Source organism: Bacillus rossius, chromosome 1 (genome assembly GCF_032445375.1).
Source record: "Bacillus rossius redtenbacheri isolate Brsri chromosome 1, Brsri_v3, whole genome shotgun sequence".
Classification (NCBI taxonomy): Eukaryota; Metazoa; Arthropoda; class Insecta; order Phasmatodea; family Bacillidae; genus Bacillus; species Bacillus rossius.
This window is the reverse complement of record NC_086330.1, coordinates 154,054,208-154,071,387: the sequence shown is the minus strand read 5'-3', so window position 1 is coordinate 154,071,387 and position 17,180 is coordinate 154,054,208. Positions and strand designations below refer to the sequence as shown.

The window sequence follows — 17,180 nt, the reverse complement described above, 5'->3', positions numbered from 1 at the left end:
CGAAGTGGACGCGACCATCGTTGTGTTGCTTCCGCATTCTCTGAAGGGGGATACTTATGCGTCTCTACATGCGTCCACAAAAATATAGGTTTCTAGAGATGCGACACTCGCATCCACTAATGCAGCCCTACGTCCTTTAACTTCGGTATCGTGTATTGTTTGTGCACAATATTACTTCAGCTTTTTGGTTCTAAATTTCTTGAAAAGTGTTTAGCTTACGCTATAACTTAAATAGAGACAAAGAAAAACGCAAAACAAAAAATTAACCGAAGGATGAACGCAAATTTAATGTCCTAATAAGTTTTTTTTAATATTTTGGAATTCATAAGTATTTTTTTTTATTTTAATCGCTAACCATTTTATAATATTCATGCTAAGCTACATTAATTTTTTAAAACTCGCTTTACTAATGCCTTTGTTTATGTCTCGCTGAATCTACGTAAATATCACAACTAAAAATGGCTGCCTGGAAAATAATACTGTAACGTTGCGTGCCCTTGCACTTCCCAACTTTCCTGAGTATTTTTATGCTATATTATCCAGTAAGACAGTATATCAGCTGATTATATGGCCTAAGGTCATAGTGACCTAGTTTTTGATACTTATATTTCATCATTATTAATCATTGTTACTTGGGTGTTTTATTCAGAAAAAACAGTTTCACTAATTTTAAACTGATTTTTACTTTGTTTTCTAGATTATTATTTGTGTAAATGCATTTTTTTCAGCAATTTATTTATTTTAAATATGGTTTTATGCCGGTATTTTACGCTTGTATTTATTTGAAAGCTATCCTTAGAACATTGTTTTGGACATTTTTAATTATAAATATTTGACCACAGGCGGCAGCGTAGGCCCAGATGGAGCCGTTTTTGTGAATCGGTGGCCACGCCGAGCAGACATAGGTATGTCGCCCCTTTGCACTGTACGTCGCAAGCGATCGCGGGATTTCCGTTAATGAACTGTGAATTAAATACGTGCCGTGTGATTTTTTATTTTTTTTTAGAAGTTTTGATTGTCTGCAAGTTTTTCGTTTTCGTCCTGTAATTCCTAATGTGTCGTAAAATGGTGGCGGTGTTCATTGTTTAATAAACAGATAATTAAATCAACAAACTTTATTCGTGACTTTATTTATTTATTCGAGGCAATCTTACATGTAAAATTACATAACCTCGAAAGGTAATATTCTATGGAACTTACAATTATTCCAACAAATTTCTGAAAGTGTTTTGTTTTTGTGTGTGTGTAATTCAGACCAACTGTAAATAGGTAGTGTTAGCAGTAGAAATAATCGGGTATCGCATTTCCATCGCGGCTGCATTTGCTAAGGGGTGTAGTGACGTGCGCGCTATGGGCGTATGGCCTATGTGTTCGGAAACAGCCATAGACTAGACGTAGAAGTAGCGGTGCGCGCGGGGTCTTGCGTCGGGATATTCGCCGGCGCCGAGGATAGACGCGTGATTCAGGAGCGGCCACAACGCCGCCGCCCCGCCCGCCCCGCTCGCGCGGCATCTCATCTTCAGCCTCGTCACACACGCGCGAGGGGCCGTCGTCTGCGGCTGTCCAGAGGTGATGGAAAGGGGGCAAAATTCCTGGGGCCGGTCACAAGGAAGGGGGGGGGGGGTTGAGTTTTAAAATGTTTTAATGGATGAGTTTACCCTGACAGCGGGACGAAATTAGTCTACTGCTAACATGATTGGCAACCTTACAAATTCGGCAATACGCACAGGCACATTTACAGTTATGACCACGGAAACATTTACATCTTTAGATTTATTTTTTAATTCGTGGGGTTTGAAAAAATTGTACAATAATGGGGAAAGGCCCCGATAAGATTGTTTGTCATAAACATTAGAAACGCAATCATCTAATTTTTCCTAACGACGATCTCTGTCCAATTGACATTTTGTAAAACAAGTTCGCCAACACTCCGAATATCAGTTTAGTTCAGTTAAGTCTAATGGTCCTTTGAATATATTTCGTGCCTACCACTGGGTTACTGATAGACGGCAAAATGTATATGAAAAACTAGAACCCTGAGGACTAGAACTATTGTAACGTGAAGACCATAGTTTTGTGGTGATACTGTTTTTGTGAGTGTGTCCGACTTAACTTCCAATTTTTAATTTGCATTCGTCTGACACACACTACTTATCCTTGTTTTATTGAAGGACTGAACTTGTAGGAAATACGTATCAGTGAGGCTGGGAACATCTATTCGGGCGTGGCATTTTTCGGAGAGCGCTGTGCTCGTTCAAATATGTTGACCATTTGTGAGCTATACGTGGAACACGCACCAGCGTCATTACGTTGACGGTTGTTTTTAGAACAGCTGAGTCGGTAGGTACTCAGGGCCGGTGCAAGGTAAATTGGCGCCCTAGGCGAAAAACCTTAATCCCCGCCGGACACCCCAAAATAATTTTCCTTGCCTCAAAATACATCACGTAAGCCTAAGATTTTGTCAACAATCAAATGTAAGCAGGCTTGTGTTTTTTTTTTACTTTTTTACTTATTACAAATCATAAACAGGTCACCGTGGACTTTAAATAATTACTTATATCAATATAAACATTCCAAACTGTTACAAAAATCCATTTTAATCTAGTTACAATAATCGTTAAACATATTAGGTATATCAGCTGTTATGTGTCGTGCTGCGCCGCCCCCAGCTACTTGGCGCCCTAGGCGGTTGTCTAGTTCGCCTATATGGACGCGCCGGCCCTGTAGGTACTATATGTTCCGCAGGGCTCCGCCCACTATTCGGCTCTGCGGACCGTTTCGAGCAAGCCTTGTTTACGCTTAGCTGTCAACTATCCATTGTTTCTTCAGTCATAGGTTTTGCAAGCTACCCTGATAGCATTGGTATTTGTTTACGTTGAAAAACGTATAATTCTGGAGCCATATAACAATCTATTTTAAAATATCAGTATTTTGTTTAGTGTAAGTATATACGCATCCCCGTCACACTCTGATTTTCGGCACAAGATATAGGCAAGTGTATGTTGTTTATGTTGATTTTTATTGCTATCGCAGTAATCGTGTTTTACGTGGCTGAAGTGGGTTTACTGCTGGATCAGAATCCAGTACACTGCCAATACCACAACACAAACAGCAGTTTACACAAAAATACCAGGACTGTATTGTGCAACGCAGCACCCACTTCAGAGGACTATCACCGAGCGGCAGACTGCATACGCAACCATATATAACATAACACGCTACTACTACCACCACCTCAACACTATTAAATTCATTCGAATAGTTTGTAAACCGTAGAAATATTATCTAATTTTTTTCTGATATAATTTTTGATACGATCAAACTTAATGCAAGGAGTGGAAAAATCAAGGGTTAGAAGACAAAAAAAATCCGTAACACTCTTAGTAAGGACACAATCGAATCCGTTCGAATTGTATGTAAATCTTATAATTTTTATCTAAAACTTATGTTGAAAACAATTTTTGATAATACAAACCATTATTGCAAGGGATTAAAAAAACCTGGGGTTGTAATGAAAAATAAATAAAACTTCCCTGCCCGGTACTCTATCGAAACCTTTCTTATTTATATTCAACTTTCTAAATATTATCTAATTTTATTGTTGAAATAAATTTTTATCTAATATTTCATCTAACCAACCATTACTGCAAAAGGTGAAAATAACAAGATTTGAAAGTAAAAAAAAAATCATAACTTAAAAAAAAATAGATAAACTTATAACTTATAGTATGAATCCTAAACGTCATCTAAAACTTAGACTGAAACAATTTTTGATTAAACCAATTATTACCGTAAACAACATAGGTTGATATTTTATATATATATATATATATATATATATATATATATATATCTTAGTATCAAATTAGTTAGAATTTATTTTAAATCATTTTAATATTTTCTCAAACCAAAGCAGATATTTATACGACACGGTATTAGTGCAAGGAATAAAAAATAGTTGTGGAAGGTCAAAAAAATTAAATAATCATCTTAGGTGGCATATAATATGAAATTCGTTCTAAGCTATTCAATGCTGGATACATAGAGTTAAAAATATTCGTTATATTTGTAATACTGAAGGACATAAATATGTCATGTACATTAAGCTTCCACGAGTATATGGAAGTTTCCAAAATATTTCCAGAATAAATAGGTACAGTAAACTCCCTATTATCCGCACCTGCTACGAAAAGATACAGCACATATGTAAATCTGTATTTTATTACAAGTGAGCAAATTTGAACTCTACTGACTTATTGTGTGCAGTATATAGTAAAACGCCACAGGCCTTCTCGGAACTCACGCAGTAGGCTGGCATGCGTTGCTATTTTTGTCTCTGTCGCTCTTTGTTTATAGTCGTTTGGTTGCTTTTTTAGTGTCTAATGAAGTCTCTGAGTACGTACAGTACTGTATCCTTGTTGCGAAGCAAGTACCGAGTACATTTAAGTTTACATTACTGAAATGTATTGTATGTTAATTATTCAGTAAAATACTAACATTTTAGCATCATTAAAAATATTTCTACTATTAATTGTAACTTTTACTGAACATAAATTTTTAGATTTTTAGGTAGAAATTAATGTTTCCTTTTTTGTTTCCCATTTTCGGCACTTTTGCGGATTATCCGCGATTTTCACTATCCGCGGTGGCCCTGCCACTTAATTTCGCGGATAATCGGGAGTGTACTGTACTTCGAAATCTACATACCTTACCTACGCCTAAAGGCTGTGCCAACGTAGCTTTTTGTTGAGTCGAATGTTCGAAAAGTCAGATCGCAGATGATTCTCGTCGTGGTCGGATCTGGCAACGTGAGCGTCATACTTCGTTTTACATGTACATTTGTAGGAAATGCAACATAGCAGATCATTCTTATAATTCTTTTCTAACTGATTGCCTAACGATACAGTATATGTGTAATGTACGTTGCCTTATATTCTATTATTATTTATAGACTTTATAGCGAAGTTAAGGCGTTTAGCCTTCTCTTACTCTTCCCGCAAGAATACACAAAAAATACCTTAAACTTATAATACTAAACTAACCTAATACCTTAAGACCAGACATTTTTACTACTAAAGAACATAATCATAAGTTAATAACATTAAAAATTAAAAGATCTTAAAACAGAAGTACAGCAGATGTGGTTACAAACGTTACACATTTTTTTTACACTTTTTCATAGCTATAATTCAGTATGTAAGTCGTGTACCGATATAACTAAGTTGTGTTTCAATACCAGTTAAATCGTCAGCTTTCTTACTGACACATGCACTCGCCTAGACATGTTGCTTCACTACGCTGCTCATTTAACATGAACAGCTCTGACATTTTGTCACGTAGACGGCATACATAACCTTACTGCTAGCACGGCCACCAGGGTCTCGGAAGGATAGTTTGTTAGTCGTCTGAGCGAGAAGCTCAGAGTCAACGTGGTTCAGGCTTCGTCACGACTTGCCGCGTCCTGTATTTCCTGCCTCCATTGTGTCGCAAGCTGCCGAGCGAGGCCCCGAGCAGCGGGGACGTGGCAACGCCGCGCGCGGCGGGTGTCCGGTGGCGCCACGCGGCGGCCGCAACACGAAGCTGCGGGCCAGTGGTCCGGTCGCCTCGCCTCGAGTCGCAGTGCCAGTCCCGCTGCGGTTCACAAGATGGAGGTGTGCGTGTCGGCGAGCCTGCGTCGTGGTCGGCGTCGCGGCGCGATCACGCGGTGCGTCCCGTGCGTGCGTGGTGCGTGATTCGCCGGCGAGTGACATGTGGACCACGTGATCGGAACTGTTTCCACTCACGTGGACGTGGACGCAGTAGTTTTATTTTTGTGTATTTGTCGTACATAACGTCTTATCAAGAACATTAGCTGTTAAATAACACGTACACGGTCCGTTATTTGTTAACGACACTGTGTACGTTCCGTGACAACTGCGTCTCCGATGTTGGAAGTTGAATTTCACTGACGCATACAGTGCGGTGTTTAGTGACGTAGGTCTTCAGATAGGGGTCAAGTGATTTTTTTGGGAAGTGGGCCGTGTTTGTGCGAGTGTTTGTCACACTCTAGTCGACCTTGGCCTGGGTTTTCGATTGCCAAGTGTTGCGTGTGGTTAAATGAAAATATCCCAACTCTGAGAGTGATGCTGTGTTAATGGTGTGGATGGCATTTGTTTAAAAATACTTTCGGCAATTATTGTGTGTGATCCTTTTAGCTACTGGGAGTTTTGCAACACATGACCACCGCAGTCTCGGAAAATGCATGGTGAGTTTGCCACTGTGGGTGGATTTATCGTCTTTTGTATGCGATGGTCACATGTCAAATGTTTTTCTCTCGCCGGTTATACTGCAAAAAAAAAATTATGTATTATGTTCTGTTACGTATACGGTCATGAATATGGGCTTCTGATACCTGCCATGGATTTTTTATTTCTTACCGATTGAATAAATATTATTTTCTCTGGCATGTTTGTATGATACATTATAACCTGAGGCCACTGATGGTGCCTTTTAACCAGTCTCATAATTATCTGAACATATTTTTGGGGTGGGAATTTGTTACGTATCTTACTAATGGACCATTAAATACATCTAGTCTGTACTTTTCGGTACTGCACCAGATAACTAAGAAAATAAAACGTCTATATTTAAGCTATTTGACGTAAATATAAACGTGCATGCTTCGTGTGGTGAATGATTTTATATTATATATAATGTGTATTTGTGTAATAAGGTTCTTGTGTTCGGTGCAGGTACTAAATTTAACCGTACGATGGCTTAATTTCGCACGTGTTTTAAACATAGTTAACATATTTAGGCTGTAGTTACTACACCAACAACATTCGTGATAATGTCAGTAGGACTATAGTTCAGTAGGCTTTCATCAAATGCGTAATTTGATAACGTGTCATCATGTTGTAACATGGAGAAAAACATGTAATGTTGCCATACCTGAGACCATGTAACTGGTCAGTTTATTTTATAATGTGCTAGTTCAGTTTAGATACTTTCAGCATTACTTTACTACCCGCATGCGCACACGTAATATTTCTCGGGCTTCATACAAATGCGATTACATGCCATTTAATATAAATACTAATTTACACAAATGCAATAAATATTGCATTGATATAATTGATTGATTGTTACGCTTGCGACTGGGCTTTGATTTCGTGCAAAAATCAATGTGTTTTTTTGTCTTAATTATCGAGCAACCGAATTGTTACTTCCAACACAGCAGTGTTGTGGACTCTGAACGACAATAGGCTGCCAGCCCTACTCGAATTTAGACAATTTATGACACGGTAAGATATTCTTGTATGTTTCCAAATTAATTTTTGACAGTTTTTAAATTGGATATTTTAAATAACGGAGTAGAGAATTAAAATACGGGCATCGTCTTATCAGCATTCGGTATCTTGAGACCGCTAATATTAGATTGTTACGTCTTATCTTATCAGATGGTTGAGAACTGGCCAATCTAGAGTGCTTTCACGTTCGTATCTAAATTTAGTTGCCAAATTGCCCCTGAACGCACGGCCAAACCGCATGTTGTGGATAGTTTGTCTGTAGTAAACTTGGTGCACTACTCAGTGACAGTACGAGGTAGTAGTCTACATCCCGGTACCGTAGCAATATGTATTTTTTTTTTTTATCTGACCTACCCTCACAAACGATTTCCATGTGTTTTTATCATTTACACAATTGAAAACTAATCAATAGGGAAACGAGCCGTTTTTACACTACTTAATCAATTTTATGCTTCATCTAATCAAAGAAAATATTCTACCAAACATCACAAATCAATCCCACAACATACCTCTCACCTAACACAGCAAACTTAATGCACATCAAGAACAACTACAAATCACAAACATTTAAAAGCCAAGAAACACCACTTAACCTTTCTTGGCTTTATGACAATAATCGTTACTCTCTATGTTTCTCTTATATATATTAAATTTAAGCCAACAATTTTGCAATTCCTCTATTGAATTAATTCTGTATTGCGAAACACGAACCTTCCTTTCCTGGTCAATATTACCATTACAACCGCATGATTACTCTACCATTATATTAATTAAATATAAATAAACACGACCTTGCTCTTCTCTAGTGACTACTGCACTCATTACTACACATATCAAATACCTACATTTCTTACTACATACCAAATATTTATTGTGTATTTATTTAATTTATAAAGATATCCCATTCCACTTATTATTTCACCCATACCCGACCATTACTATCGCTCCAAAACTCATACTATCTTTAGTATATATTTTCACGGCGCAATTTTGTCTATCACTGTTACTAGAGCTAATCTAACATAACCAGCCAATCGTTAAAAGAGTAAACTACTGGTAAATTTCATGAAGTATCACATTACGTTCGTAGGGAATGATTCAAAACATGTGGGGAAGTGGGGGAAAAAAGCACTTTTAATTTTTTTTCAAAAGAGGGTCTTCTTGGGATATAAAAATCGTAGTTGAAACTGAATAATTTAAATTATAATAAAGTGATATCGCAAAATTTACTAAGTACGCATGGTGAAATTATACGTTCGGTAACCGTTTTATAGACTGGATTAAGTATGTAGTATATAATACAATCACAGAAAGTTAGTTTCATTAAGAAACTTAATTTGTTCAGACAAGCATATGGGTATTCGCCGCTCAAAACCCCCATATACCGCGCTTGTCGCATGAGAATGTAGGGGTGGTACTGACGTGAGCGATGACATGTTGCTTGCTGACATCAATATGGTCAGGGCCGCAACTAGAGGGGTGCAAGCGGGGCATACGCCCCGGGCGCAAAGCTGTGGGGGCGCTGAAATCGCTTGCATTGTAATTCCTACTACAACTGGTAACTGGTAAAAATTTTTTGCATGGAAGTTACAGTAGCACAGAAACTGTTACATGTAGGTATGGAAAATGCTTAAATAGCACCATTTTTCCGTGGGAGGGCCCCCGGACAACCGCTTTATTGGTGTGGTATGTGCAAAAAAAAAAAAGGGGGGGGGGGGGGGCGCATGAATCCATTCATGTCCCGGTTGCCAGAGACTCTAGTTGCGGCCCTGAATATGGTTTTGGTATCGCGTTGTAAACTACTATTCCCCGCGATTAATTTATTTTGCTGTTGGAGCTGTCAATTATAAAGACCATTCATTCATTATATTGCTTCGAATTAATTCGGACGTCGTTCTTACAACATTGGTTAAATTAAGGCCACTCGTTCGTCACTGTGTGGTTGTTGTCACAGTTCCATGTCACGCGAGACAGCTAATGATTTTGACATACAAATATTTCGAAATCAGAAGACTCATGTATTGAGAAGAATATTTACTCGGTATTCTTAAAAATCGCTGTAGTTAAAACTTTAACACTTACCTATTGAGTTTTTATTTGTTGAATGGGTGATAAACACGGGGTTACAAGACCGCGTACCTATGTATCGAGCATGTCGTCAAAAAAATTGAAAAATTTAAAGGCACTGTTTACGTATACCGTTAAGTTTATAAACTTTGCAGAAGACTCATATCAAACATGAAACTAACGCAAGAAAACCACCGCCGGTTATTAGACACGAAAGTCGCAAGACGTCATCATCCCTGCATCTTGAAATAAATTATTGTAGAACTGTAGAATATATTACCTAGGAATTGTTTTCATTCATGTTGAACTTAAACATTTATTGAATTCTTAATGATTTGTTTCTCAAATGTATTTGCTTTCATTGTGAGATTATATAATATGTGAAAATGCTATGCATTTAATAAATATCGTAGCATTCTGTACATGTAACGTCTCTAACTTTTAAAAGTTTTTGGAATGCATATCTCAATTATAGAAGGTGGAAACGCAAGCTGAAACGCATGAAATCGAAATTTGAACCGTGCTTGATTTGCCTTTTTTGTATAAATTTTTTTTGAAGGCGTTTTAAAACATTTTATTGCCTTTTGCGAAATGCATTTTTCTTTGCTTCGTATTTAATATTGTTGAAAATAAAGGCCTAAGGATGAAGCCGTAGCCGCACCTGAGAAACGGAACGCTGACTTGAAGCGGTGGACTGGAAACTTAGAAATATCACGACAGAACTGCCTGCGCCACAACGTGATAGTAATAGAATTCAGTTTCACTTGGCAAACGGCCAACCAGGAATGTTGTGCTTGCACTTGCGGGCTCTATGTCGCGATGATTCGGGAGTGCTGTTGCAGTGTAAGCGACGTCTTCTGCCGCGTCCCACGTCCCGCGGCGCGGAAGCGCAACGTCCACATCCTGTTGGCGGGTCAGGGTCCATTCATCAGCTGAGTGGGGGAGCGTCGTCCGAGCCGCTCGCGCGTCTGGTCGTCGGTGAATTACAGGCTGAAACTTGAAGTGGCCATATTTTATATTTGCACAATTTCCGTGATTCTCTCCGTACGTGAACGTTCAAAACTCCACGAGTGAATTACGAGAGTGATGTTTCAAGATTTACCTACTTCACTTTTTGAAAGAGTATTTAGTTGTATAACTTAATGAAATCGTTTTGGCTGGAACACACTCTGCATTAACAATTTTTTAATTTATACTCACCCTGTTCGATACTATTTAAACGAGAATTTTTTCCCCCCACTTGTTTGGAAGGTCGTCATGATATTACAATGCATAAATGTAGAGCAAGATACACTGCAGGTGATCAGTTTGGAGAATATTTTAAGCAAATCTATATGCTCAAAAATCTTGTGAAATTTATTTGGCGAGATATCTTCGGTTTTACTCGTGTCACTGAATTCCTAATGTAGTAATTTTCCTGCGTTTAATGAATTTGACTAAATTATTTTACACACACAAATTTGGCTTGTTATATGTATATACATGTCTATGATGTGTGATAAGGAATTGGGACCTCTGCAAACAAATGATTGAACCATTGTGTAGCAGTATACGCTAATAAGCTATCACGTGACATTTTATATATAGGTGTTCGAATAAATGGCCTTTCCCTTCCGTTGGTTGTACCGTGGTGGCATTTTCGAAAAGTTTGAACTGGCAACTTGTAATTTTCTCCGGAACGTATCTTGCGGCAATTTGTAGCGGGATACTTTGTAAATGCCATAGTAGCAGGTGACGTAGGCCTGACTGGCTTGTTAAGTCTGATTAAGGCTTTGTTCTAAATTTGTTCGCAGTAAAGGTCCTATTAGGAGGAGGCGTGTAAAGCAACTGACGGACAAAGGGAATTAAAGGGATTGAATTCTGTCATATAAGTATTTCCTTGATCTAACTTTGGTATATGAGCGTTCTTTGATGTAGGGATATTTATTACAGGGAATACTTAATTTTTAATACTATGATAAATTAAAATTGTTTGCAATATTGCGTATTTAATCATGTGAATCGTTACATACGTTATACAAATTAAGAACTAGGAATAAATCAAATAAAAAAAACATCATTCAGCATCGCATCCACATGGCAGATACGGTTTTTTTTAATTAGTGATTAGCAAAATAAGTGTTACACAAGCCGTCTCATCGAGACCTTATCAAGTGTTTTTTTTTGTTGTTAATCGTGTTTGGACGGACGTGCGTGTGTGTGTGTGTGTGTGTGGGGGGGGGGGGACTGTCCGTCAGTTTTGAAGTTTGATGTTTGTAATTGATGGAGAAAATGAGATTAGTCTTCTCAAGCGGGTGACAACACTGATAATAGCAATAGTACTAATAATACTTTTTTACGAATATTTATCTTTCTTTTAACCATGATATGTGTGTATTAGCAGTCTTGTATGCATACCTATATGTAGAATAAGTGGTTAGCAACACTGTTAAAAAGCAATCATATTTTTACAAATATTGAAAAATTCTGATATTTTTGTAATTTATATATATTATCAAAGCAATGTTTTTTGAATTTTATGTTTTTTTTATTTTTAAGATATTGTTTTTTTACAGTATCACATGCAACATGTATTCATTGCTTATTGTACAAAATAATACAATATTATCGTAAAAAAAATAACATTAATTCACTCGTGTCTGGCTGTCGGATTAGTTTCGAAAATTATGTCAGTTCTTAAAAAAGGGCGAAGTAGGGAATCGCTGATCCAAAGGAAAATAACCCAGAGATATGCCTGCCAGTGTTTTTCACATTTAAAAAAATTTGCTCTGCACTGTTGTGACAGCAATAAATTAGAAGCTATAGGACAAAAATCTTGAACTGTCTTTGTTGTTCATTCCCCCTCGGAACTTAAGTTTGAAATTAATTTAGTATAAAACTATATATACTCTGTTCAAGCATATGCACTCCATCTGATCTGAATACGATTTAAGTAGGTACTTATCAATTATTTTCTGGTCAAGTTCACTACACGATACCGTGCTTCTATTGGTTGGAAATAAAATAGTTGGTAACAGTGCAAGATTACTAGCGTCGTGAAAATAAATACGATTGATAGCTTTGTGAATTTTGGAGAGATAGTAGGGTTTTGTGGTACAAATAGGAGTGAAGTAATATATGGAATATAATATCTTATAAAGTGAATGAATATGGAAGTGATCTGGAAAACAACAGTTGTTTCACGATATTAAATTAATTAAATGGTGGAATGACTTAATTTTTTTGGGGTAGGTAAATTTAATATTTACAATAGTAGGTACTACGTTCAACCAATATCACATAATTCGTAATCGATCCTATTTACTGTATAGTTAGTGATGTGCCTGTCATTGTTGGCAAGGCGAAGGGTATAACGGCTTGTTATCTGTTCATGCGTTTTTTTCTACGCTTTTATTAGCTTGACCTGTATGTATGACTGAATGAATGAATGAATGGACTGTGTAATAAAATCTCTCCATTCAACTTTTACCCACTTTTCGACGTCCGAATGTGTTGAAATTTTGCATACATATAAAGAACCTCTGACGATACAATATTTTGATAACTTAAAACCTTAAGTGTTAGGGGGGGGGGTCAAAGGGTCAACAAATTCATTTTCGAGCTATGGGTAGTAACCATCCTTTTTGTGTATCCTTGAGGTCGGGGCATGTTGGGAATTTGTCCCGGATATAGTCATTACGAAAATTTCAGAATATAGTCATTACGAAAATGAAAGAAGAGGGCACCCTATGCATTTAGTTATACAGAGTTGTGGTACATTATTCGGCTGTTGGACAAAAGTAAACTTAATTTAAAAATTATTTTGTTAATTTTTAGTTAATTTAATGATAAAAGCTTTTTTTTTTAACTATTAGTTTATTTATGTGTAGCATGCCTACTAGCAGTATTGTGTAATTTTCCACTCTTAGTTTTTTACGTGATATGTTTTGATGATTTTCACCTTGAATCGACCTTAGATAAGCTGAGCAGGAGTCCAAGGCAAGGAACGTGGCGGTTTGGAGGCGCGCATGTTGGAAGAAGTCGATACGGAAGTGGGCGTGGCATGTGGGTCGGCGACGTACGCCAGTGCTGGGGGTGCCGGACGGCATCAGCGTGGCTTGCTGATTGGTAGGGGAGATGTAGATGGTGATGGTGCCTTTCCACACGCTTACTCTTGATGTTGATAAGCGTTTTTGGATGCTAAAATTAAAATATCGGCCAGTGCCAAACTCTTTAATGCCACTTTCAACCTGACTAAATAAAATTTCAATCATAATCTAAAATATACTGTTATATTTTTATTGTTACCACAACAGTGTAACGATTTAAGGGAACCAGAGAGCAATGTACCAGAGGCATAAAAGAAAACCTTTTTAAAACAACGCGTTATTGTTCACAATTAAAGTACATATTGTATCATAACTCCAATAATAATCGTTACTAACAGCCTCCATCTCTGCTCTTAAGCTTGGTCCGGATCTTGACATGTATCGGAGGAAGCATTACAAATTAGCTTTATTTTAAAAAAAAATCACTTACAGACTGACAATTTAACACCTTATAGCCCAGGCTCTCAAAAATCGAAAACAAAATGTGTAACAAATATTGGTTACACAACTATTTTCCTATAAAATAAAATGTCTATCAACTTGCGACTTATCGGCATATACTGTGTTTAAGAATATGTTGTGAAGTTTATAGTAATTTGTCTTTATACATAAATGCCAGTCAGTCTTGCATTACTCGGTTGTTTTTAGTACTAAGCTTTAGGCTGCCTATTAATACAACTCGTTCTCTCCGAGTAAACACACTAGTTTACTAGTAACCCTAGTGAGTGACTGTGTTTATACCTGGGTTTATACTCGCCCAGTCGTCCAGGAATTCCTCGAGGACTCGCTGCCTGTCCGTCCATCAGCAGGAAGTGATGTTGCTGGAAGGGATCCCGTTTCTCGGATTGCCGGTCGCTGTTTGACTGCCGACTCACCAACCCACCGTCGCTTGCTTGCTCGCCCCGCGAGTGGATCCGACGACTGCGATGACGTTACGGGAGCACTCGCTCATCCCGTGTGACATGCATTCAACTCGCGGAGAGCGAGTAGTCGATGGCCACGGGACACCTCGCCAGTGATCTCTGCTGCTCCAGTCTCGGCACTCGGACTTGAACCAGTGGCCGCGCCGAGGGGTCATGTTCGTTAGCGCGCCCATTGACTGGAGTTATTTTGTTTCCGAGCCGCTGACGGTCATGCTGCGGTGACGTGTGCTGCGGCGGGCAGTGTTCCAGGCAATACTATCTAACGTCGTATGTCTCCTCTGCTGCGGGAAACCTCTATTTATCTCCGCCCGGCGAGTAATGATAATGTTCTGGAATACACTCTCTTTAGGAAGCATTCCCCACCTTTCGGCCACGTGGCAAGCCGAATGCTCCCTTTACATGGCAAGACTCAAAAGAGTCCCGTACAATCAGCGCGCGCTCACAGTCCATTCATTCTCTGACTCGCAGTATGCCGCTCGCTCGGTGAGTCCGCGCGAGTTCGGGGCCTCAAAATTTTCCCCGTAACATCATCTCAGGTTAACCACAAAATTAACGTTGGCCGAATATCAAGTCTTAACTATAGTTCCTGTCGTTTAAATAACTCTTATTATGTGCATTTAAGTTAGCCTGAATTCAGAAGAGATGATTTAGGTTAGCATGTGAACGTAATTTGTAACTTAATTGCATAATACGTTTAGATCGTGAATTGTATTTAATTGTTACTGCTGTTTGTGTATATGGAGCGTAAGTTCTTTTAGATTGTTCCTTATAAATTATATCTAATGATATCTAATGATAAAGAGTTATAATATAGCTTTTAGAATGGCTTAAATCGACTTAATTTTTTTAAACATTTTGCGTGAATTATCTTTAATGTCAGGATTACTAAATCTAGGCAGTCACGTGTAATAAAAATGTTATTGATATTCCCCGGTGCTAGGTACATAAAGGTAACGCCGGGGATCGAACGCCCTCGCCTCTGGCAACCGCCCGCGGACTGCGCTAGCAAGCGGCGACGATCATGCCCCGGCAGTCGAACCGGTCACCTTGTCTGAAGGTTCGGCGTCGCTGTCTTCTGGCCAGTGTCAGGGAAGTCTCCGTCTCCTGAGGCCCGACCAGTGCGCTTGAGGGCATTGCGCGTCGGGAAGCTGATTAACACGTTTCTGTTATCGCAGTCTTTCACCGTGCCGTCGAAATTGTGGACATCTTTTGAGCCAAGTTCTTGGTCGCTGCAGTGTGTCACTTGTGATGTCCATTCCATGAACGAGTTCAATATTTTTACAAATTCACGTGAGGCAGAATGCTGTCATTCTACACTAATCATTACATTAAAAGAAGTAAATTCATTTATTTACTAAAGAATTAGTCTAGACTTACCTTTGCAACTATTTTCCTCAAATGATGTAAGAATATTCAACTGTCAAACTAAAATTCTTAAAATTCACCTCCAAGAAAAGTGCACTCTTTCGTGTAATATTTATTAATGTACATTCGAGGCTGACCTGATACATCTCTCTGTGGTCTTGTCTATTTAAATCAACATTAGGTAGCTCCAGATACACTTTTTCGTATTCAAGGTGCAATTAATCGAGATGCAGCGGTCGTCATGTTTAAAATTAGGTTTGCATGGAAGTAAGTCTGACTGAAAACTCCAGAGCTGGGCCTCCTGGTCATTATTTCAGTGAACATATAACGCACACTCATGCAAACCGCTGTCATCTTGGGAAAACCACGAGATTTATCTTTTCTAGTCCAGCAGACACTCGTTTCGAACTAACATTTTTTTTCCCTGCGACTCAACTTATTCGTAATAACCTTTATCTTTGAATACTTCGTGGATTAATAGTGTGTATCTTTTAAATTCTTAACCAAATTTTCAGCAAATATGTATTTAAGATCAGTTATTTCATTATTTGTATTTTTCATTGCATAAAACGTCTCTAGGAGGAAAGTTATTTTCTATCAACTTCAACAATTAAATTTCGTGCCGAGAAACCAGATAGTAAAGCTGTGGTTTGTAAGAATTTGAGTAGAGGTCTTTTCAAGGGCTTCTTTAAGGTAGGGCAAGTAGGAAAAAAAATTAACAAGTTAGTTGTATTTCAACACGATTTTAAAAGAAACTAATTACGAAGTGAGGACATTGCGTCAGGTATAAGAAGTCATGATAGTAACATTGAGCTGGACACGCAGTGACGGTAGCTGCCCGCCGAGAACGTGCAGGGTGTCCGCGCGCTCTCGCGTGGGGCGTGTCGCGCGGACGATGGGGGCCGCTGCTCGCGTGTGATTGGCTCGCCCCTATGCCCGGCCATGCGGGCTCCCAGTTGCTACACGATCAGCTCGCGCTGTGCCTCTGCCACACGCCGCGTTTGTTGTTTTTTTTTTCCCTTGGCATTACTGTTTTAAGCGTTTTTCTCTGGAAATTTATTCTGATAGCTCTCGAATTTCTATTGTTCTCACTCGATACGTTCTAAACGTTAAGATAACGCCAGTGAACATAATCATGAACGTTTGCGTGAGGTTTTTACCGCTATTATATTACATGTTTCTGAAGTTGTGCTTCTTTAGGCAGATTATGAAAGAAAAAAAAACAATATACCAATAACAATTATATGTGCTTTTAAGTCTTATAATTTAGTGATATGCATTACTGGTCCATATCATTAAAAATTTATTTATTGTGAATACAAGTGATATAAATTGTGTTTATAAACTTTATAAAGTGTATTTACATAAGTCGTTGACAGGGAGTGTCTGTGGCAAGTTTAGTAATCTCCTGGCCGTTTTCATAAGTGTGTTCGTAAGGTTATGTTCGT

The 17,180-nt window shown here is 38.3% G+C and overlaps 1 protein-coding gene across 7 annotated transcripts in view; it reads left to right on the top strand.

The window, feature by feature from the left end:
- The window catches only part of LOC134546312 (nuclear receptor coactivator 3), a 616,306-nt gene that overhangs the window by 341,488 nt on the left and 257,638 nt on the right, over positions 1–17,180 (top strand). For 2 of the 7 annotated variants that reach the window (XM_063389040.1, XM_063389043.1), the window contains exon 1: positions 5,178–6,244. The exons of 1 other annotated variant lie outside the window; for it this stretch is intronic. In XM_063389040.1, the coding sequence (XP_063245110.1) occupies positions 6,216–6,244 (29 nt within the window). In that variant the 5' untranslated portion in view covers positions 5,178–6,215. Of the gene's footprint in view, positions 1–5,175; positions 6,245–17,180 lie in introns of those variants that run through there. 4 more of the 7 variants (XM_063389038.1, XM_063389042.1, XM_063389044.1 and 1 more) reach the window with 4 other exon arrangements.